General features: G+C 45.6%; 1 protein-coding gene across 2 annotated transcripts in view; it reads right to left on the bottom strand.

The window, feature by feature from the left end:
- MBOAT2 (membrane bound O-acyltransferase domain containing 2) overlaps window positions 1-22,960 on the bottom strand; it is a 152,610-nt gene that overhangs the window by 74,648 nt on the left and 55,002 nt on the right. For both annotated transcript variants that reach the window (XM_038740559.1, XM_038740558.1), the window contains exons 2-3: window positions 22,290-22,435; window positions 13,110-13,187 (exon numbers count right to left, since the gene is read on the bottom strand). In XM_038740559.1, the coding sequence (XP_038596487.1) occupies window positions 13,110-13,187; window positions 22,290-22,435 (224 nt within the window). The remainder of the gene's footprint in view (window positions 1-13,109; window positions 13,188-22,289; window positions 22,436-22,960) is intronic.

Here is a 22,960-nt window from a genome sequence, read left to right as displayed (position 1 = left end):
ACAGAGTGAGAGCTAAATAGTGAGCTGGAGGAGTGATGAATGCAAGTTGGGACCTAGCAGATGAAGAGAACCAACATGTCAGCAGGGGAGAGCTGATGGAAGGCCTTGAGGCCAATAAAAAAGGAACTTTTGTTTCATTTGAAGGGGAATAGGTAATCATTGGAGGTTTCAAGAGAACAAGCAGATGTGAGCATCAGAAAGATGAACTGGGTAGTAGCGTGGAGTACAGACCGAAGGGGGAAATGGAGGGGAGAAGAGTAGTAACAGCATTTATTGAGCACCCACTGAGTGCAATGTACTGCACTGTTCTCTGTCCACAAGGAGTTTACATTTTAAGGGGAAGGAGGCCAGAGTCAAGAAGACCAGTGAGGAGACCGATTGATACACTGGTAGAAGAATATAACAAGAGCTAGGACTGGGATGGTAGTTGTTTGGAATCATCCAGGAAGCGCTGTGAAGGAAGTACTGCTCTCACCCTTCTCCGCTATTCTCCCATCCTTCCCAGCAGTATCCTCAGATGAGATCTCCTCCCTCCTCTCAAGTGCTACTTCGGCCACCTGTGCTTCTGACCCCATTCCCTCTCATCTTATGAAATCTCTCGTCCCGTCCCTCCTCCCCTCCTTATCTTCCATCTTCAACCGCTCACTCTCCACTGGTTCCTTCCCCTCTGCCTTCAAACATGCCCACGTCTCCCCCATCCTAAAAAAACCTGCTCTTGACCCCACCTCCCCTTCTAGTTATCACCCTATTTCCCTCCTACCATTCCTTTCCAAACTCCTCAAACAAGTCATCTACACCCACTGCCTCGAATTCCTCAATGCCAACTCTCTCCTTGACCCCCTCCAATCTGGCTTCCGTCCCCTACGTTCCACTGAAACTGCCCTCTCAAAGGTCACCAATGACCTCCTGCTTGCCAAATCCAACAACTCCTACTCTATCCTAATCCTCCTCGACCTCTCAGATGCCTTTGACACTGTGGACCACCCCTTCTCCTCAACACGCTATCCAACCTTGGCTTCACAGACTCTGTCCTCTCCTGGTTCTCCTCTTATCTCTCTGGCCATTCATTCTCAGTCTCCTTTGCAGGCTCCTCCTCCCCCTCCCATCCCCTTACTGTAGGGGTTCCTCAAGGATCAGTTCTTGGTCCCCTTCTGTTCTCTATCTGCACTCACTCCCTTGGTGAACTCATTCGCTCCCACGGCTTCAACTATCACCTCTACACTGATGACACACAAATCCACATCTCTGCCCCTACTCTCTCTCCCTCCCCTTCAGGCTCGTGTCTCCTCCTGCCTTCAAGATATCCCCATCTGGATGTCTGCCCGCCATCTAAAACTCCAAGACTGTCCAAGACTGAACTCCTTACCTTCCCTCCCAAACCCTGCCCTCTCCCTGACTTTCCCATCACTGTTGACGGCACTACCATCCTTCCCGTCTCACAAGCCCGCAACTTTGGTGTCATCCTCGACTCTGCTCTCTCGTTCACCCCTGACAACCAATCCATCACCAAAAACTGCCTGTTCTCCCTCCATCTTAGACTGTGAGTCCCATGCGGGACACGGCCTATGTTCAACCTGATTACCTTGCTTCTACCCCAGGGCTTAGTATAGTGCTCAACACATAGTAAGCCAGTGAAGGATATCACGATTACTATGATTTAGGCTGCAGGTAGGCTTGGCCCATGTCTAAGGGAGAGTACAGCCTGAACCCAAATTATCATATTGGGCCATTCATTGTACATATTCATTATCCTTTTTTCCACTCATGGCTTGGGGCTCAGACAAAAAAAAAATAATTTTACAATAGGGAAGCCACTAGAGTTTTCTCCTTGGGACATGCAATTTCTGAAGGGGCGGGGCGGGGGGGACGTTTATGGTATTTGTTAAGTGCTTGCTATATTCATTCATTCATTCAATCATATTTATTGAGTGCTTACTGTGTGCAGAGCACTATACTAAGCACTTGGAAAGTTCAATTCGGCCAGGCACTGTACTAAGCACTGGGGTAGATACAAGTTAATCAGGTTGGACACAGTCTCTGTCCCACATAGGGCTCACGGTCTTAATCTCCATTCCACAGATGAGGTAACTGAGGCACAGAGAAGTTAAGTGACTTGCCCAAAGTCACACAGCAGGCAAGTGCAGAGCTGGAATTAGAATCCAGGTCCTTCTGCCTTCTAGGCCTATGCTCTCTCCACTAGGCAACATCACTCTTAAATCCCGCTTTAGGTTGTGGAGTAAAGTAAAGGTCAGCATGCATGGAAAATGTTGGATGGCACCAGGGGACAAGGGTGTGTGCCTACTGGGGCAGAGGCAGGCTCAACACACACACGTCCCCTCAAGAGCCAAGGAGGCCGTTGCCACTGAACATGTGAGGACCCAGGATTCTCTAACAAGGAATGAACTTTTCATTGTTTCTTTTTTGCTTCTTTATGCTGAAAATGTAGATTTTGAAAGAGAGGGGCAAGGCCTGCTGTCCCATTGCAAAGGGACAGTGCTTGGAAAGGGAGTCCTGAGTAAGGGGTCAGTACCCTCTCCTCCAGTCCAAGGCCTGACGAAGCAATGAGAAGGGGGACTAGGGGCCCTAAGAGTCTGATCCTGCAATCCCCTTAAAGGAAGAGCAGCCTTAAGTCCATAAGAACATCAGATCCATAGAAATCCCATTACCAGGGCAGTTAAGTGACCCACCCAGTCCACTACTCTCAGTCTCTAGCAGGGGTAAAAGGATGCTTGGCTTCTCCAGGCTGGGAAGTAAGAGAGAAGGCACGAGGACGAGGCATGGGACTCATTCCCATGTGGGACACCAAGGCCCAAAAGATGTGCAGCATCCCAGGGGCCAAAGAAGCTTCCATCATTAAACACAAGCAACTTTTAATTGTCACCACATTTGCATATCTTTGCATAATTTTGCATAATTATCCCATGCATGATTTTCATAGCATTAAAACAGGGCTGGGGCCATTACAAGCGCTCAATAAATATGACTGAATGACTGAATGAATGAATTACACAGGGTCATATAAGAATCAAGGAGGGCAAGAGAAAAAGGGAAGAAAACAATCAAGAAAGGTGGGAAGAAGGAAGGGGAAGGTAAGAGGGCATTTGAGACTCTCTCTTACTTCTACTGCATTTTTCCAAATGTTCCACACAGTAAAAACATGAATAATAATAACTGTGGTATTTGTTAAGTGCTTACTATGCACCAAGTACTGTACTAAGTGCTGGGGTAGATACAAGATAAACAGGTCCCACAGGGGGCTCACAGTCTAAGGAAGCACAGTAGGCACTCAGTGAATTAACTGTACCACCCTTCTTTCCCTCCCATCTTCCAGAGTGCCTGTGTTTCATAGAAAAAACTTCCCATCCCCACTGGTGCAAGCTTTTCTCTGCTCTATCGGCACTTTCTGACCCATTGTCATCAATCAATGGTATTTATTGAGTGCTTACTGTGTGTAGGCCATTGTACTATGTGCTTGGGAGAGTATAACAGAGTTGGTGTAGACTCCCTGCTGACAACCAGCCAACAGTCTAGAGGGGGAGACAGACATTAATACAAATAAATTTATAATATACAATTTATAGATGTATACATAAGTGCTGTGGGTTGAGGGCGGGGTGAATAGCAAATGCCCAAAGGCCAATGATCTGAGTGCGTAGATGGTGCAGAAGGGAGAGCAAGCCAGGGAAAAGGTTTAATCGGGGAAGGCCTTTTGAAGGTGATGTAATGTTAAAAAAGCTTGGAAGGTGGGCAGAGTGTTGGTCTGACTTATACAGAGTGGGAGGGAGTTACAGGCTAGCAGGAGGATATGGAAAACAGGCCAATGGTGAGATAGACAAGACTAAGGCACAATGAGCAAGCTGACACTAGAGGAGTGAAGTATGCAGGCTGGGCTGTAGTAGATCAGCAAGGAGACGTATGGGGACGTGAGGGGAAAGCTGAGGGAGTGCTTTAGAGCCAATGGTAAGAAGTAAGATAAGGACCATTCTCCTCCTTCCTGATGTGGGCTGCTATCACTGCTTATGATTATTTGGGACACAAAATAATCTTTTATTTCCTCTTCAAAATATCAATGTGGGGAATGTATTCACTGGATGCAATTATGCAAGTAAATATAGAATAATAAAGAAATTACAACAGGTGATCCCCTTGAGGACTGCCCTCCTTGATATCTACCCTAGTATTTAGGGATGTTTCCTTGAAAATCTTTAACTTTTCCCCTCTATATCCCTAACTTCCCTCTAGTAGACATTTATGGATCACTCATTCATATATTTATCCAAACCCTTCTTGAACTCGATAGTTTTCCCCTGCAAAACTTTTCATGGTAGTGAATTTTGTTTGCTTATCACCTGCCGAGTGAATGTTTCTTTTTGTCTGTTTTAAACCTACCGATTTCAAGCTTCATGCTTCATATTCAATCTGCCACCAAATCCTGCTCATTCTACCTTTTACAGCATTGCTAATATCTGTCCTTTCTTCTCCATCCAAACTGATACCATGCTGATCCAAGCATTTATCCTATCCCGGCTTGATTATTGCACCTGCTTCTATGCTGACCTCTTGGCCACCTGTCTATCCCCACTCCAGTCCATACTTCACTCTGCTGCACAGATCATTTCTCAATACATTCAGTCCATATCTCCCCACTCTTCAGGAGCCTCTAATGGCTGCCTATCCATCTCCACATCAAAAAGAAATTCCTTATCATTGGCTTTAAAGCACGCAATCAGCCCACCCCATTAATCTCCTACTACAGCTCAGGCCACCCACTCCACTCCTCTAGTGCCAGCTTACTCGCTGTGCCCCAGTCTCATCTATCTCACCGCCAACCCCCTTCCCACATCCTCCCCCTATCCTGGAACTCGCTCCCACTCCATATATACCAGGCCACCACTCTCATCACCTTCAAAGCATTTCCTCCAAGAGGTCTTCCCCATTTAAGCCCTCTTTTCCCCAGCCTGCTTTCCCTTCTTGCATTGTCTAAGCATTTGGATCTGGGAACTTTGAACAATTGATATTCACCCCACCCCCAACCTCACAGCACTTATGTACATATCTTTAAATTATATATTATGAATTATTTATTCATATTAATGTCTGACTCCCCCTATAGACTGTACGCTTGTTATAGACAGGGAATATGTTTACTAATTCTACTGTACTGTACTCTCCTAAGTGCTTAATACAGTGCTCTGCACAGAGTAAGCACTCAATAAATATGATCGATTGATGGACTGACTGAATGGTGTCCATCCCCTTACCCGATAGCTGTGGAATTTGAACAACAAGTCAGTGTGTGCCCTGTCTGTCTGCTTCGTGGTTCTGTGGGCTCCATGATGTTCCTCCTCAGTCTATATGAGCCCAACCTACTAATGCTGATGTTTGAATCTCTTCCTACCCAAGTGGCCAACCCAGTGCCATGACATGGGTCATGAAGAATCAAGATCAAGACTGGGAGTCCCTGCAATTCAAGCGAACCAAACAAAGCCATTTATTGGGTAACTACTGAGAGCCAGGCAATTAACTAGGTGCTTGAGAGAGTACAACTCTAGAAAAATACATACTCCTTGCCCCAGGGAGTTAATTTAATGGGAGAGGCAGATAGAATGATTTATACTACTACTTTCCCAATCTTCAAAACCCTACTAAAATCATATCTCCACCAGAAAACCTTCCCTGACTAATCTCTCATCTCCTCATTCTATTTTCCCTCCCTGCTGGGTCACCTAAGAACTTGATTCTGCACCCACTAAGTACTTAGCAATTCAACCCCAGGTTACCACATGCCCCCCCAACCCCACCCCCATGGCAATTATGTGTATACTCTGATATTCTGTGGTTTCCCCAACCTGTCATTTATTTTAATGTCTTTCTCCCCACTTGACTGTAAATTCAAGCAGTTTACAATCATGCATATTGTACTCTCCCAAGAAAGTGCTCAATAAATACCATTGATTTATTGACTGATAAATAGTGAAAGCTGGAACAAGAACAAATATAAAGCAGGAAGCAATACAAAAACATCAAGATAAAACAGGTGAACAACTGAATGCTGAAAAACAGGTAATACATGTCTGTATAAATCATTAAAAATCTACATCATTCATTCAATCGTATTTATTCATTCATTCAATCCATTCAATCGTATTTATTGAGCGCTTACTGTGTGCAGAGCACTGTACTAAGTGCTTGGGAAGTACAAGTTGGCAACATATAGAGATGGTCCCTACCCAACAGCGGCTCACAGTCTAGAAGGGGAGACAGACAACAAAGCATCAATACAAGGGTGTACATGAATATGAGCAGAGCAAGGTGGAGAGAAGGATGTAAAACCAAAATTGGCAGGGCTTAGGAATTTCAGTTAGATTGCTGCCGTTTCAGCACCCAGCAGTGAAGGGTGGGAAAGTATGCAGACCACTTATTCATTACCATGGGAGGGAGGGAGACACACACACACACACACACACACACACACACACACATATACACTCTCTCTTTCTCTCTCTCTCTCTCTGTCTCTCTCTCTCTCTCTCTCTCTCTCTCTCAGAGTAAGGAGGAACACGGCAATATAATCATGCCCTCTGAGCATTACTTTGAACACATGCCAGAAAACAACACATTTTATATATGAATTTAATTAAATATGGAAATCAAATAGAGGTTTAAATGAGCCATTCTAGAGCACATGAAATTCTATCGTAAAACTGGCAATAAATTTGCCAATTTATGCCCTGATCCCTGGGTCTAATGACTAGATTATGTTTCATGCTTTCAGAGAATGCTTAATTGTATCTCTAGATTAGGAGAGTTCAGGGATAGGAGACTAATATTCCTATTTTTCTAGATTTCTTCCTCCATTCACTATTTCCTCCCCTGTTCTCTCTCCCTCCCCCTAGACTCACATCTCCCCCTGCCTTCAGACATCTCCATACGGATGTCCTCCCACCACCAAAAACTCAAGTCCAAGACTTAGCTCCTTATCTTCCCTCCCTAACCCTATCCTCCCCCTGACTTTCCAGTCACTATGGATGGTACTACCATCCTTCTCATCTCAAAGGCCCAGAACCTTGGCGTCATCCTTGACTCCGCTCTCTCATTCACCCCACGTATCCAATCCATCACCAAATCCTGCTGGTCTCACCTTCACAACATCGCCAAGATCCGCCCTTTTCTCTCCATCCATACCGCTATCATGTTAATACCATCATTCATCCTGTCCCAACTGGATTACTGCATCAGCATTCTTTCTGACCTCCCAAACTCCTGTCTCTCCCCACTTCAGTCTATACTTCACTCTGCTGCCCAGATTGTCTTTCTACAGAAATGTTCTGGGCATGTTACCCCGCTCCTCAAAAATCTCCAGTGGTTGCCTATCAACCTCCGTATCAAGCAAAAACTCCTCATGATTGGCTTCAAAGCTCTCCATCACCTTGCCCCTTCTAACCTCACCTCTTTTATCCCCTTCTACATCCCAGCTGAAAACTACACTCCTCTGGTACTAACCTTCTCACTGTACCCCGTTCTTGCCTGTCCCACCATCGAACCCTGGCCCATGTCCTACCCCTGGCCTGGAACGCCCTCCCTCCTCAAATCCTCCAATCAAACGTCCCCCCTTCAAAGCCCCACTGAAGGCTCATCTCCTCTAGGAGGCCTTCCCAGACTAAGCCCCTATCAACCAAGCATTTACTCTTTGCCCTCCCTCTCCCTTCTGCATCACCTATACATGGGGATCTGAACCCTTTATCTCCCCCCCACCCCTTCAGCCCCACAGCACTTAAACATATCTGTAATTTATTTCTGTCAATATCTGTTTCCCCCTCTAAACTGTAAACTCACTGTGGGCAGGGAACATGTCTACCAACTATTTTGCACTGAACTCTCCCAAGCGCTTAGAGCAGTGCTCTGCCCAGAGTAAAAGTAAGAGTCTCCTGGCTCTCCCCAGTCCATTCCATACTTCACTCTGCTGCCCGGATCACTTTTCTACATAAACATTCGGAGCATGTCACCCCAATCCTCAAAAAACTCCAGTCTTTTTCCATCTACCTCTGCATGAGACCAAAACTCCTCACCATTGGCTTTAAAGCACTCCACCACTTTGCCCACTCTTACCTCACCTCACATCTTTCCCATCTACCTCATCTCACTTCTCTCCTTCTGCAACCAGCCCGCACACTTCGCTAGTGCAAACCTTCTCACTGTGCCTCAATCTCACCTGTCTCACCACCGACCCCTAGCCCACATCCTACCTCTGCCCTGGAACGTTCCTCCCTCCCTCAAAATCTGACAGACAATTACTCTCCCCTGCCTTCAAAGCCTTAGTAAAGGCACATCTCCTCCAAGATGCCTTTCCAGACTAAGCCCCACTTTTTCTCATTTCCCACTCCCTTCTGTGTCACCCTGACTTACTCCCTTTGCTCTTCCCCCTTCCCAACCCCACAGCACTTATGTACATATCTGTAATTTTATTTATTGGTATTGATGCCTGTCTCCCTCATTCTAACAATAATAATGATAATAATTATGATATTTGTTAAGTGCTTACAATGTACCAGGCACTGTCCTAAGTACTGGGGTAAATACAAGAAAATTGGGTTGGACACAGTCCCTGTCCCATATGGGCTCAAAGTCTTAATCCCCATTTTACAGATGAGGGAACTGAGGCACAGAGAAGTGAAGTGACGTGCCCAACCTCACACAGCAGATAAGCAGCAGAGCCGGTATTAGAACCCAAGACCTTGATTTCTCTAGACTATGAGCTCGTTGTGGGTAGGGAAAGTAATTATTCTAGACTGTGAGCCGTTGTTGGGTAGGGACTGTCTCTATATGTTGCCGACTTGTACTTCCCAAGTGCTTAGTTCAGTGCTCTGCACACAGTAAGTGCTCAAAAAATACAATTGAATGAATGAATGAAAGAATAAATACCATTGATTGATTGCACAGCAATGCATTAAGCACTTGAGAGACTACAAAAGCAACAGTGGAAATATTCCCTCCCCTAAGGGTGCTTGCAATCTAGTATGGGAGACAGGCAGAGAAGCAGAGTGGCATACTGGAAAGAGCATGGGCTTGAGAGTCACAGGACATGGGTTCTAATCCCAACTCCACCATCTATCTGCTGTGTGACCTTGAGCAAGCCACTTAACTTCTCTGTGCCTCAGTTACCTTATTTGTAAAATGGGGATTAAGACTGTGAGCCCCATGTGGGACAACCTGATTACCTTGTAACTATCCCAATGCTTAGAACAGTGCTTGGCACGTAGTAAGCACTTAACAAATACCATTATTATTATTATTACACAGGTAGAGGAAAGCAACAGAGTGTAAAGACAGGAATATAACTGCCGCAAGGAGGAGGGATAGTGACTACCCGAGTGCTTACGTGACCAGGATGTGCTGAAGTGGCAGTAAGCGGCAAGGAATAAGGTGAGAGATGACAGGTTAATCAGGGGAAGCCTCCTGGAGGAAATGTGATTTCAGAAGGACTCCGAAACTGGGAAGAGCAGTGGTCTGCCAGAGGTGAAGGGAGAGGGCCTTCCAGACAGAAGGGATAGCGTGAGCAAGAGGTCAGCAGCGAGAGGGCCAAGAACAAGGTGTGATGGTTGGCACGGCAGTTAGTCAGGAGAGAAATCAAGACTGAAAATTAGGTTGCAGTGGGAAAAGAGTGAAGATAAGCAATGGGGAGAGAGCTGATTGAGTCCTTTATATTCAATGGTCAGGAGTTTCAGCTGGATGTGGAGAGGAAAGGGAAAAAGGAGTGGAAGATGTCCTCCTTTTAGAAGACAATCTGGACCACAGATGTAAGGACTGGAGGCAGGGAGATCTGGGAAGACGCAAATGCAGAAGTATCATTTAATCATTCAGTCAATCAGTGGTATTTACTGAGCACTTACTATGTCCTCAGAAAATAAGGAAAAGCCCTCTTGTGCTGGGGTTTCTGCCACTGAAAGGACGTGACAGCATGTCCAAGACTGAACTCCTTATCTTCCCTCACAAACCCTGTCCTCTCCCTGACTTTTCCATCACTGTAGACGGCACTACCATCCTTCCCATCTCCCAAGCCCGCAACCTGGGTGTCATCCTTGACTCCGCTCTCTCATTCACCACATACATCCAATCCATCACCAAAACCTGCCAGTCTCACCACCACAACATCATCAAGATCTGCCCTTTCCTCTCCACCCAAACCGCTACCTTGCTGGTTCAATCTCTCTTTCTATCCCAACTGGATTACTGCATCAGCCTCCTTTCTGATCTTCCATCCTCCTGCCTCTCCCCACTTCAATCTATACTTCACTCTGCTGCCTGGATTATCTTTGTACAGAAACACTCTGGGCATGTCACTCCCCTCCTCAAAAATCTCCAGTGGTTGCCTAACAACTTTCGAATCAAGCTAAAACTCTTCACGATTGGCTTCAAAGCTCTCCATCACCTCGCCCCCTCTAACCTCCCTTCTCTCCTTCTACAGCCCAGCCCACACACTCTGCTCCTCTGCCATTAACCTCCTCACTGGGCTTCGTTCTTGCCTGTCCCGCCGTCAACCTCTGGTCCATGTCCTACCTCTGGCCTGGAAGGCCCTCCCTCCACACATCCTCCAAACTAGCTCTCTTCCTCCCTTCAAAGCCCTACTGAGAGCACATCTCCTCCAGGAGGCCTTCCCAGACTGAGCTCTCCCTTTTCCTTTCCTCCTCCTCCCCTCTCCATTGCCCCCTCCCTACCTCTGCCCTGCCCCCTTCCTCCCCACAGAACTTGTGTATATTTGTACATATTACTCTATTTTACTAATGATGCGAATATAGCTATAATTCTATTTATTCTGATGGTATTGACACCTGTCTACTTGTTTTTTGTTTTGTTGTCTGTCTTCCCCTCCTAGACTGTGAGCCCACTGTTGGGTAGGGACCATCTCTATATGTCGCTGATTTGTACTTTCCAAGCACTTAGTACAGTGCTCTGCACACAGTAAGCACTCAAATACAATTGAATGAATGAATTTCTGACAACATTTGTTATCCCTGACTTCCCAAAGCCCATGCTCAGAGAGCCTACCCTGCCCCTTTTTGTGGACTGCCGTGTTGTCCACTGCAGGAGCTTCCCAACCATCTGCTGCTATTTTTCACATAGTTGGAGACTGCTGTTCTCCCTTATACACATCCCTTGTGGGTCACCATTGAGCAGCTGCTTGGGAATGGTTACAATCAATCAATGGTATTTATTGAGCACTTACTAAGTGCAGAGTACTGTACTAAGCACTTGGAAGAGTACAGCACAAGAGAATTAGCAGACATGTTTCCTGCCCATACTGAGTTTACAGTCTAGAGGGGGAGTCATCATTAATATAAGTAAGTTATGATGTATAATTTAAAGGTATGTACATAGGTGCTGTGGAAATGCTTACTATGTACCAGGCACTGTAATAAGTGCTGGGGTAAATACAAATTAATCAAGGTTGGACACAGCTCATGTCCCACGTGGGCCTCATAGCATTAATCCTCATTTTACAGATGAGGGAACCGAGGCACAGAGAAGTGAAGTGACTTGCCCAAGTTCACACAACACTCAAGCAGTGGAGCTGATACTAGAACCCAGGTCCTTATGACATTATGTGCTCCCAGAGAAACTGTGCTGTTGTGAGCACTGCCTCAATGCTGCCTACTACATTCTGGGGCCTCTTTATCGTGAAGTCTTGTCTGCCTTTTGATGCTGTCTTTGGCTCCCAGGTGCCTCTGGCGAAACCTTCCAAAATCCTACACATGCCCTTTGAGGAAGTCAGGGGTCTCAGGATTATGTTGAGTGTTGGACCCCAGTACAACATTAAACTTTCCTTCTTCAATCTCCCAAAATTCACACTGGCCCTTTGACTGTTTTCTGCTTTTGTATCTATCTGTCATGGGCGAGGGTATTGCCTAAGTAGCAAAAGTTGTGGATTAATGTGGATTAAGTTTGATATGGCCGATGAGAATCTTTGGTTATGGTACCGGCCAGGACTAAGGTGATACAGAACCGAGGTTTCCTTCAGGCTTGTGGTCAGTCCTCATTGCACGGCTGACTCTGACCAGAAATTTATAATAATTTGCTTTGTCTCCCTGGGCCCTGAGCATCAAAATGCAGCTATCAGTGTAGGCAGGGAACGTGTCTGCCCACTATGCTGCACTGTACTCTCCCAAGTGCTTAGTACAGTGCTCTGCTCACAGTAAGCATTCAATAAATACCATTGATGAGGAGGCTGATGATGATCAGTTTCCACCTGGGTCTGGAAAACTGCTTCAGTGACTGCCTGGTGCTCCCAGGCTGTTGCACTGGGAGAATTTCTGGTGCACTGAAAGCACCCTCCAGCTGCTGACCCCTCATCACAGCCTTGGAACGAGTACATCCTACAGAGTGTTCTATCAAATATACAGGGATTCCACTGAACCAGCAAAGGATGGGAGGAAATTTCTGAACATTTAGATACACTTGCAATGCACACCCACCAACCCTGACACCTCTTCCCCAAATCCTCTCTCTAAAACTGAATTCTTAAAGATATCACAGCATGAAAAGGCAGGCACACTCCAGGGGAAATCCACTTCTATACTAAGATGACATCTTGTCTGAGGAAGGGCTTTGCCTCTGGGGCTCGTTGATTTCAGTTCCCTGAACTGAAATAATAAGAAAAATTCCATTTTCTTGATTCTCGCGGGTAATGTAAATTCAGAGGGTTAGCAAAGTGCATTGAAATCCAAGAATGAAAGGCACAATACTGATACAGTGTGTGATGTGTAAGTAATTAAACTGAGAGCATTAACAGCTACACAGAAAGAATGATAAGCCTGAACCTCTTTAGACTTCTTTCTACAGGCAGAAGGTGTGATATGCCTCTGGCAGTTCCATCTGCACACAGAACAAGCAGTGTTCCCCCCTTCTGCCTCTAACAAACAGTATTCTTTAAAGCAATTTAAAAAGTAAAAATCAAAGAAGTAGGAGATTCGTGTCAATGCCATGCAAATGTGATAGAAGTTCAGGGGATCAAATAATCTTGATTGATCTAGAACACTAGAACTACTACCAGCTAGAACTGTCCATTTCTGTAAAATTAAGATTTAAAATGAGACAAAACGCAAAATACTTACTTGTGCATACTTTCCACTCCTATTATGATCATGATAGAGTATGAAATTCCACTTTGAACAACAAAATGTAAGGCATACCTACAAAGAGCAACAGTGTTGTTAGTTCATATAATTATTTCTCACTCGAGCACATGTAAACATTAATGACTGCATCCCTGTGTAACCCCGTCCTCAAACAAGGGTCCTGAGTGGCCCCACAGGCACATGAGGAGACCCACCCCAAAACTACAGCAGCTGAGGGGACAGCTGAAAGGCTTGGCACAGAACCGAGGCCAGAGCTGCACAGTCCTCGGGGTCCCCAAGTCCCACCTCCCAGGAACCTAATCCTGGATGCTTGCCCCAAATCCGGGACCGCTATAAACTAAGGACTGATCTCTCTGATCTCCCATCCTCGTGTCTCTCTCCACTTCAATCCATACTTCATGCTGCTGCCCGGATTATCTTTGTCCAGAAACGCTCTGGACATATTACTCCCCTCCTCAAAAACCTCCAATGGCTACCGATCAATCTGCGCATCAAGCAGAAACTCCTCACCCTGGGCTTCAAGGCTGTCCATCACCTCGCCCCCTCCTACCTCACCTCCCTTCTCTCCTTCTACTGCCCAGCCCGCACCCTCCGCTCCTCCACTGCTAATCTCCTCACTGTACCTCGCTCTCACCTGTCCCGCCATCGACCCCCGGCCCATGTCATCCCCCGGGCCTGGAATGCCCTCCCTCTGCCCATCCGCCAAGCTAGCTCTCTTCCTCCCTTCAAGGCCCTGCTGAGAGCTCACCTCCTCCAGGAGGCCTTCCCAGACTGAGCCCCTTCTTTTCTCTCCCCCTCGCCCCCCTCTCCATCCCCCCGTCTTACCTCCTTCCCTTCCCCACAGCACCTGTATATATGGATATATGGTTGTACATATTTATTACTCTATTTATTTATTTATTTATTTTACTTGTACATTTCTATCCTACTTATTTTATTTTGTTGGTATGTTTGGTTCTGTTCTCTGTCTCCCCCTTTTAGACTGTGAGCCCACTGTAGGGTAGGGACTGTCTCTATGTGATGCCAATTTGTACTTCCCAAGTGCTTAGTACAGTGCTCTGCACATAGTAAGCGCTCAATAAATACGATTGATTGATTGATTGATTGATTGATTGATTGACTGCTGCAGGAGGCGGAGGCCCCTCCGTTTCTCCCTTCTCCCCTCACCCCAGCCCTCTTTTCCCCCTACCCGCCGCCTGTGTGTCAACTCCAGAGATGGGTGGAGAGATGGGAGCTGATCCAGGCCTGTCCCAGACTCACACCACTGCCTTATGCCATAAACAGGGGGGCATGGGGGGTGGCAGAAGACTAGAGCCCGACCCTTGCCCATCCATCTTGAAATCGAACAGAAATTCTTTAACATTGGCTCTAATGAATCAATCATCGGCCAGTCAATTGTATTTATTGAGCGCTTACTGTGTGCAGAACACTGTACAAAGCGCTTGGGAGAGTACAATAAAACAACATAACAGACATATTCCCTGCTCACAATTTTACAGTATAGAGACTCTAAGCAATGGTCTTTATTGAGGCCAATGGTCTTTATCGAGTGCTTACTGTGAGCAGAACACTGCATGAAGCACTTGAGAGAATACAATGGAGCAGAGCTGGTAGACATGCTCCCTGCATTCGATCAATGAGAAGCAGTGTGGCCTAGTGGATAGAGCACAGGCCTGGGAGTCAGGCCTGAGTTTTAATCCCAGCTCCACCATTTGTCTGCTGTGTGGCCTTGGGCAAGTCACTTAACTTCTCTAGGCCTCAGTTACCTCATCTGTGAAATCGGAATTAAGACTGTGAGCCTCATATGGGACACGGACTGTGTCCAACCTGATTAGCTTGTATCTACCCAGCACCCAGTACAGTACCTGACACACAGCAGGCGCTTAATACAAAAAAAAAAGCTCGCTCTCTCTCTCCTATTTATCCTCTATCCTCTCCTACTACAACGCAGCCCACACACTTCACTCCTTTAAAACCAAGCTAGGAACCTAGGAACTGGGCCTTGATCTTAGCTTTACCTCCGGAAAACACCTTGCCCAAATCTCCCTCTGCCTGGAACTCCCTCCCCATTCCTATCAGATAGGCCACCACTCTCCCAATCTTCAAAGCCCTACTAAAATTATATCACCCCCAGAGAGCCTTCCCAGACTAATTCCTCATTTCCCCACCCATTTCTCCCTCCTTTCTGTGTCACTTATGCACTTGGTCTGTTTTCCTAAGCACTTTGACCTCACCCCACCTCTACAGTACTTATGTACACATCCTTATACTCTGTAGCTTCCTCTACTTCGCTTCTTTAATGCCAACCTCCTTGCTGTACCTCGATCTTGTCTACCTTTCTGCTGACCTCTTGCCCACATCCTACCTCTGGCCCAGAATATCCTCCTTCCTCATATCCAACAATTATTCTTCCTCCTTGTAAAGCTTTATTGAAGGTATTGAAGTATATCTCCTCCAAGAAGTCTTCCCTAACTAAACCCTTCTTTCCTGTTCTCCCACTCCTTTCTGCCTCACCCTGAATTGCTGCCTTCATTCAACACCCCTCCCAGCCCCACAGCACTGATGTATATATCTGTCATTTATTTACTCATATTCATGTTTATCTCCCCTTCTAGACCATAAGCTCATTGTGGGCAGGAAATGCCATCAATTTATTGTTGTACGTGAGCCCCTCTAGACTGCAAGCTCGTTGTGGGAAGGGATTTCCACTCTCTATTGCTGTACGGTACTTTCCCAAGTGCTTAGTACAGTGCTCTGCACACAATGTTTAATAAATATGATTGAATGAATAATGTACTGTCCCAAGCACTTAGTACAGTGCTCTGCACACTGTTAAGAGTAAATAACTATGACTGACTGATTACCTATAACTTATTTTAATGTCTGTCTCACCCCACTAGACTGTGAGCTCTTTGAGGATGAGGACTGGGTCTACTTACCCTATTATAATCAATCAATGGTATTTATTGAGCACTTACTGTATGCAAAGCACCGTACTTAGCACTTGGGAGCGTAAAATACAATAGAGTAGGTAGGCGAGATCCCTGTCCACAAGGTGCTTACAAACTATAGGAGGAAACAGATGGCAAAATGCATTATGGATGGGTCTATATATGTACATAAGTGTCGTGGAGGTGGGGTGAATTTCAAAGTGCCTAAGGGATACAGACCCAAGTGCTTAGGAAACACAAAAGGGACAGTGAATAGGAGAAGCGAGGGCTTTGTCAAGAAAGGCCTCTTGGAGGAGATATCATTTTAGTATGGCTTTGAAGATTGGTGGGAGAGAGTGGTGGTCTATCAGATATGAAGGGGGAGGGAGTTTTAGACCAGAAGGGTCAGGGGCGAGACAGGCGATACCAAGGTACGGTGTACTCTCCCAAGTGCTTAGTACAGTGCACAGGACACAGTTAGCACTCAACAAATACCAATGTGCACCCAAGTGTCTCATTTACAGGTTTTTCTTTAACAACTGAAAACAACAAAGGGTTGGTCTCTAATATGCAAATTACTTTTCATAGGAAAGAAAAAAGTATAAAAATTGAAATATAAAAAGGGGTTCCTATAGAGGCAAAGGAATACCAATAATGTGTCTAAAAACAGATGCTCAATTCAATGTTCCTGGTCTCGTCTTTGTTCATAGTGATATTAGTATTTATTGACCACCCACTTGATGTGATGCACTACATTGGACTTCTGGGAGAGTATGAAACAAAGAAGTGACATGTTCCCTGCCATATCCTTTCAGACTAACAAATACTGACTATCCAATTTAGGTTCCTAAAGGAATCATGTGCCAATTTTTATCTGTCAAACCAACATTCCTAAACTATGGAAGAGAGAGAGAGAGTGAGTGTGAGAATATTCCAGTCAGAAACAATAGCTCTAGGGAGCCCCCCCTCTGGGAACACTCGGGGTTCATTTGCCAAAGCCAAAAGGGTCCCACTCTGAAGGCCAACGCACCCAACCAATCGTAAACCAACCACGGCCCACCAGTGAAATCTACGGGTGGAACAGAACAATGTTTTCTGAGCATGGAACCTATTACACGGGAAGAATATTAAGACCTTCAGGTCCTTAATGAATGACAAACAGCCCTTAAATGTTGATGTACTTTAACTGTACTTTACTGCATCCTCATCGTCAACTATTATTAGTAGGCAAGCCACTGTACTGGGTTCAGACAGGAATACACAAAGAAGGGCAAAGATGAGATCCTTGCCCTCAAGGAATTGAAAATAAGTCCACTTGGCATACCAGTGTTCAAAACACTCTTAATGATTCCCAAGCAATTCTTGCGAAAAATGATCTATTATGGGTTTTACCCTGATTGGGTCTTGCTTCAATTAAGAGTCAGTATCAAAGAGGGGCTTCAATGAGCTGGAATTCACCACAACTAATGCCAGGCCAGGTGCTATTGCTGTTTTCCTTTGTCTTTTGTTTTTTTTTATGGTATTTGTAAAATGCTTACAATATACTCACAGTGTGAATCCCTATTTTACAGATGAGGTAACTGAAGCACAGAGAAGTTATGTTCATTCATTCATTCATATTTATTGAGAGCTTACTGTGTGCAGAGCACTGTACTAAGCACTTGGGAAGTACAAGTCGGCAACATATAGAGACAGTCCCTACTTAACAACAGGTCTCACAGCAGACAAGTGGCAGAGTCGGGATAAGAACTCAGGTCTTTCTGACTCCCAGGGTCATACTGTATCCACTAGGCCCTGCTGCTTTGTTCCAATCTTACCTGGCAATCATTAGGGAATCTGTCTTACTAATGCCGTCACTACATGTACCATAAGACTACCCTCCCTACTCCCTAAAGTCTGCAAAGGTTGCCCCTCGAGGGACCATCATTATACACTATAACCTTCACAGAAGTTTCACAGGCATCGAAGTTGGAAAAAATACATTCACTTGTTTACTTATCACTGATCTTAAAAGGTGTTCTAGGGTTGGTTATTTGGATGTGTAATACTTTGCTTGGATAAAGGGCCTGATTCAGTAACATTTCCTCGAAATAATTCAATCGATTCATTGTACAACACTCAGGCATGATATAATATCTCTTTATGTCCACTGAACTATTCAGCAATGATTCTTTAAAATCACTTTTCCCTAATTCCCTTAGAAGAGAGATTTTTTTTTCGAGGTACAAGCCATCCAAGCAAGATTTCAGGTACCACTGACTAAAGAGAAAGCAAGGGTTTCCTCACTTATTCCTAGGGTTCTCTGCAGGTGGCCCTTTATCGTCAGGTTATCAGCCTTACTTAGGCTACGAGCCCCATGTGGAACACTCCCTTCTGCTTCACCGTGACTTGCTCCCTTTGCTCTTCCCCCTTACCAGCCCCAAAGCACTTATGTACGTATTTGTAATTTTATTAATTTGTATTGATGTCTGTCTGTCTCCGCTCTAGACTGTGAGCTCACTGTGGGCAGGAAATGACACTGTTCACTGTTGCACTGTATTTTACCAAGCTCTTAGTACAGTCCTCTGTACACAGTAAGTGCTCAATAAATACTATTAAATGAATGAATGAACATCATTTGATACTACAGTAACTTGGTAAACAGGGTTTTAGTGGTGAAAATTAACGTTAATGTGAATTACTCTTTGGAGAACTATTTATTTAGGAGTTCTGGCATCAGAAAATGAGGCCCAGGTTCTATATTAAAAAATAATTCAGCCAGACAAATTTGATCAGATAAATTTGAAAGCACCAGCATAAGAAGGGACATGGAATTCAATTCCATGTTTACTTCAGGGTGGAGATGCAGAGGCTGAACGATCACTTAGGAGAGAAAAGGAGAACTATTTTGCCTATTTTTCTTCCCAACCCCCCTTCACTTCCTTTTTACATAGTAAAAATGTCCTTTTTGAATAGTTTCTGCAGATAACTGGAAGCAGGCTGAACTACAAAAGAAACCTAGAAAGTCATGAGACAAACACTTGAAATTTCCCATCACTTCAGAAGAAAAATAAAATTCTAATATGATTTTAGGAAAGAACTCAGTGAGATAAGAAACAGCTTGAAATTCTCACGGCTAAGCTTCTGAGAACAAAATCAAGTTGAGGTAAAACAGAAAGCAAGTAAGAAGTAGTGTGACCTGTGAGAAGCAACATGGCCTGGTGGGTAGAGCATGGGCCTAAGAGTCAGAAAGACCTGAGTTATAATTCTGACTCCACCACTCATCTGCTGTGTGACCTTAGGCAAAGCAATTAACTTCTCTGTGCCTCAGTTACATCATCTGCAAAATGGGGTTGAAGACTGTGAGCCCCATGTGGAACATGCATGGATACTGGGGGGTGTGGTGCAATAAATCCTCAACAATTAGGTCCAAAGTGGAAGTTTCCTGGGTCCCTCTATGTTGAGAATTCCCAAATCCTCTGGGCTGCCACAAAAAACACTGAGACAAACTACTTTCAAGATCAACTCGAGAGAACTCAGATAGCTTTCTTCTTTCCCACTCCCCACCTTTTCTTCTTCTCTCTTCCCCTTGCTCTAAGCGTGGTCCAGTGTATTCTGGGACTGACTCAGTCCCAGCAGCCACCCCACAGCCTCACACCTCCATTCAGCACCAGGATTTCGTGTCAAGTGCCAAATTTTTATTCAAGTGCCCTTCTCCCTCACTGGACTGCAAGCTCCTGGAAGGCAGGAATCATGTCTCCAACTCTCCTCTAACCTCCCAAGAGTTTGGTCCAGAGAGAGGTACTCAACCAATGCTACTGACTGATTGATTGATTGGCTGGACATCTCCCAGGTGACTTGAAGGGGCCCCACACACCAATGCAGCTGAGGAAGAAAGTGGCCCCAGAAAGCCGGAGCCCCGGCAGTCCTGTGCTCAGGACGCTTCCTTGCAGCATCACTTTCCGACAGTCCTCTGTCCGCCCGGTGACTTTCACTGCTCAGGCAGGCACAGCACAAAGAATGCAACCTCCTTCTTGCCTGACACAGAAGCCCAGTCCCACTGTCTCCACTCCCCTTGTAAACCCAAGCCTACACTCCCCTTTTCCCAGCAGCATAGCCTAATGATAAGAGCACAGGCCTGAGAGAGGAGCTGCGTTCTAATACTGACTCTGCCACTTGTCCACTGTGTAACCTTGGGTAAATCACTTCATGTCTCTGTGCCTGAGTTACCTCATCTGTAAAATGGTGATTAAGGTTGTGTGCCCTACGTGGGACATGCTTGGGCTGTGCCCAACCTGATTTTCTTGTATAACAATAATGATGATGGTATTTGCTAAGTGCTTACTATATGCCAAGCACTGTTCTAAGTGCTGTGGTAGATACATGATTACTGCATCAGCCTCCTCTCCGATCTTCCATCCTCCTGTCTCTCCCCACTTCAATCCATACTTCACGCCACTGCCCGGATGGCCTCTGTGCAAAAACGCTCTGGGTATGTTACTCCCCTCCTCAAAAATCTCCAGTAGCTACCAATCAACCTACGCATCAGGCAAAAACTCCTCACCCTCGGCTTCAAGGCTGTCCATCACCTCGCCCCCTCCTTCCTCACCTCCCTTCTCTCCTTCTCCAGCCCAGCCTGCACCCTCCGCTCCTCTGCCACTAATCTCCTCACTGTGCCTCGTTCTCACCTGTCCAGCCATCGACCCCCAGCCCACGTCATCCCTCTGGCCTGGAATGACCTCCCTCCACACATCCACCAAGCTAGCTCTCTTCCTCCCTTCAAAGCCCTACTGAGAGCTCACTTCCTTCATGAGGCCTTCCCAGACTAAGCCCCCTCCTTCCTCTCCCCCTCCTCCCCCTCGCCATCCCCCCAGCCTTACCTCCTTCCCCTCCCCACAGCACCTGCATAAATGTATATATGTTTGTACGTATTTATTACTCTATTTGTTTATATTATTTGTACATATTTATTCTATTTATTTTATTTTGTTAATATGTCTTGTTTTGTTGTCTGTCTCCCCCTTCTAGACTGTGAGCCCGCTGTTGGGTAGGGACTGTCTCTATATGTTGCCAACTTGTACTTCCCAAGTGCTTAGTACAGTGCTCTGCACACAGTAAGCACTCAATAAATATGATTGAATGAATGAATGAATACAGGGTAATCAGGTTGTCCCACACAGGGCTCACAGTCTTAATCCCCATTTTACAGATGGGGTAACAGACACAGAGAAGTTAAATGACTCATCCAAAGTCACACAGCTGATAAGTGGTGGAGCCAGGATTTGAAACCATGACCTCTGACTCCCAAGCCCTTGATCTTTCCACTGAGCCACACTGCTTCTCTATCTCTCTATCCTAGTGCTTAGCACAGTTCCTGACACATATGAGCTCTTAACAAATACCACAAAATCAAATAAAAACCACACACACACAACCTCCTCCCCACCTACCCCCACCCCGCCCCCATCCTCATGTCCCCCAGAGGCTTTTCCATTCTATTTACAGTCTTCTACTTTTCACGCATTCCTTTACCCACTATTATCGCTGCCGCCACAGTCGAGACCCCCGTCCCGGGCAGAGCTGTACCTGAACGATGGGGATCCAAAGCCAAGGGGTGCCAGAAGGAGGACTGGCAGTGGCAGGAGAGAGGACTGGGAAATTGGAGGGAAAGGCCCAAAAAGACTGGAGAAATACAAAAACAACAGACTAGAAAAGCCCTAGGAGAAGGGTGCATGGGGACTGGTGAGACAGAGGAGTGGGGGTTCAGGGTTTAGGGGATGGGAAAGGATGGAGGGAACAAGGCTACATGCCTGGATATGGCAGGAGCAGAAACCCCAGGAGGATACCTTGAAAAGGATAGACTTCTCCCAGGCTGCTGTGGGACCACTCCGATCCCCAGCATGATTCTCGGGGCAAGTTAAGCAGACACGGTGTCCACCTTCCCATCCCCATCGACTAAGAACACCCAGGAGTGGGCCTAAAGAGAAGGGTTCAGGACCTAGGCAATGGAAAGGGGTGAATGCAGCGGCAGGCTCTGACATTGCCACTTTGGCAGCTACAACTGGCAGCTCAGGCCTTCACACTGGCAATTTTGCTCTTTTTGGTTAGTAAAAAGAGGATCTTTGGCAACCCTGCAATGAAACAAATAATGAATTCCTCAAATTTACTCTGATTAGAATTGACGGATGGCATTATACGTTCACTCACATACCCATTTAAAATGAAAATGAGCGAAAGAGCTACTTACCATCCAAAGCAAAAAAGGGCAAGGTAAAGGCCCAGAAGGGTGGCAACAACATGTCTGATAAAAGAGCTCGTTTTGCTTGAATGTAGATAAGTTCGAAACCAAATGGCTGCCAGCAGGGCGAACACTTGGCACACTACAAAATTGACCTACGGAGAAGAGAAAAAGCATTTAATATTATGAATACAAACTGCCACATGCTGCTTTTTCATATGCAAAAAACAAAGCCCTCACAATGGAAACACAAGTTATGTGAAATAGGATACCTGAATTTCCACAGTTCCTAGCCCTGAGCAGTGGAAATCTTAGGTCTCTAAAGGGCATTCAGTGAGTAACTTAACTCTGTAATATACCCATGGGTTGTTTCATGTGGTAAGTGGAAGGTAGGTTCCTAGACAGGAAGCCATGATAATGACAAAGATAAAAAGCCAAAGGAAATACAATCGGAGAACCGATAGAAACATGGCATCTGTTTCAAAGATGGCATAAATCTGGTGTGTCACTGCAACTGACAACTGCTTCGCTTAAATAGTTCCTGGGAATACTACACCAAAAATGAGAAAAAACAATACTAAATTGACAGTGTGTTCAAGAAGAAAGAATGGAACCTCAAGCTTGTGCAAAATATTTTTTCAACATCAAAGAATCCAAGGAATCACTCACAGGTGTTGAAC

This window comes from Tachyglossus aculeatus, chromosome X1, assembly GCF_015852505.1.
Source record: "Tachyglossus aculeatus isolate mTacAcu1 chromosome X1, mTacAcu1.pri, whole genome shotgun sequence".
Taxonomy (NCBI): Eukaryota; Metazoa; Chordata; class Mammalia; order Monotremata; family Tachyglossidae; genus Tachyglossus; species Tachyglossus aculeatus.
Note: the sequence above shows the minus strand (reverse complement) of the source record. Positions and strands in the feature narration are given on the sequence as shown.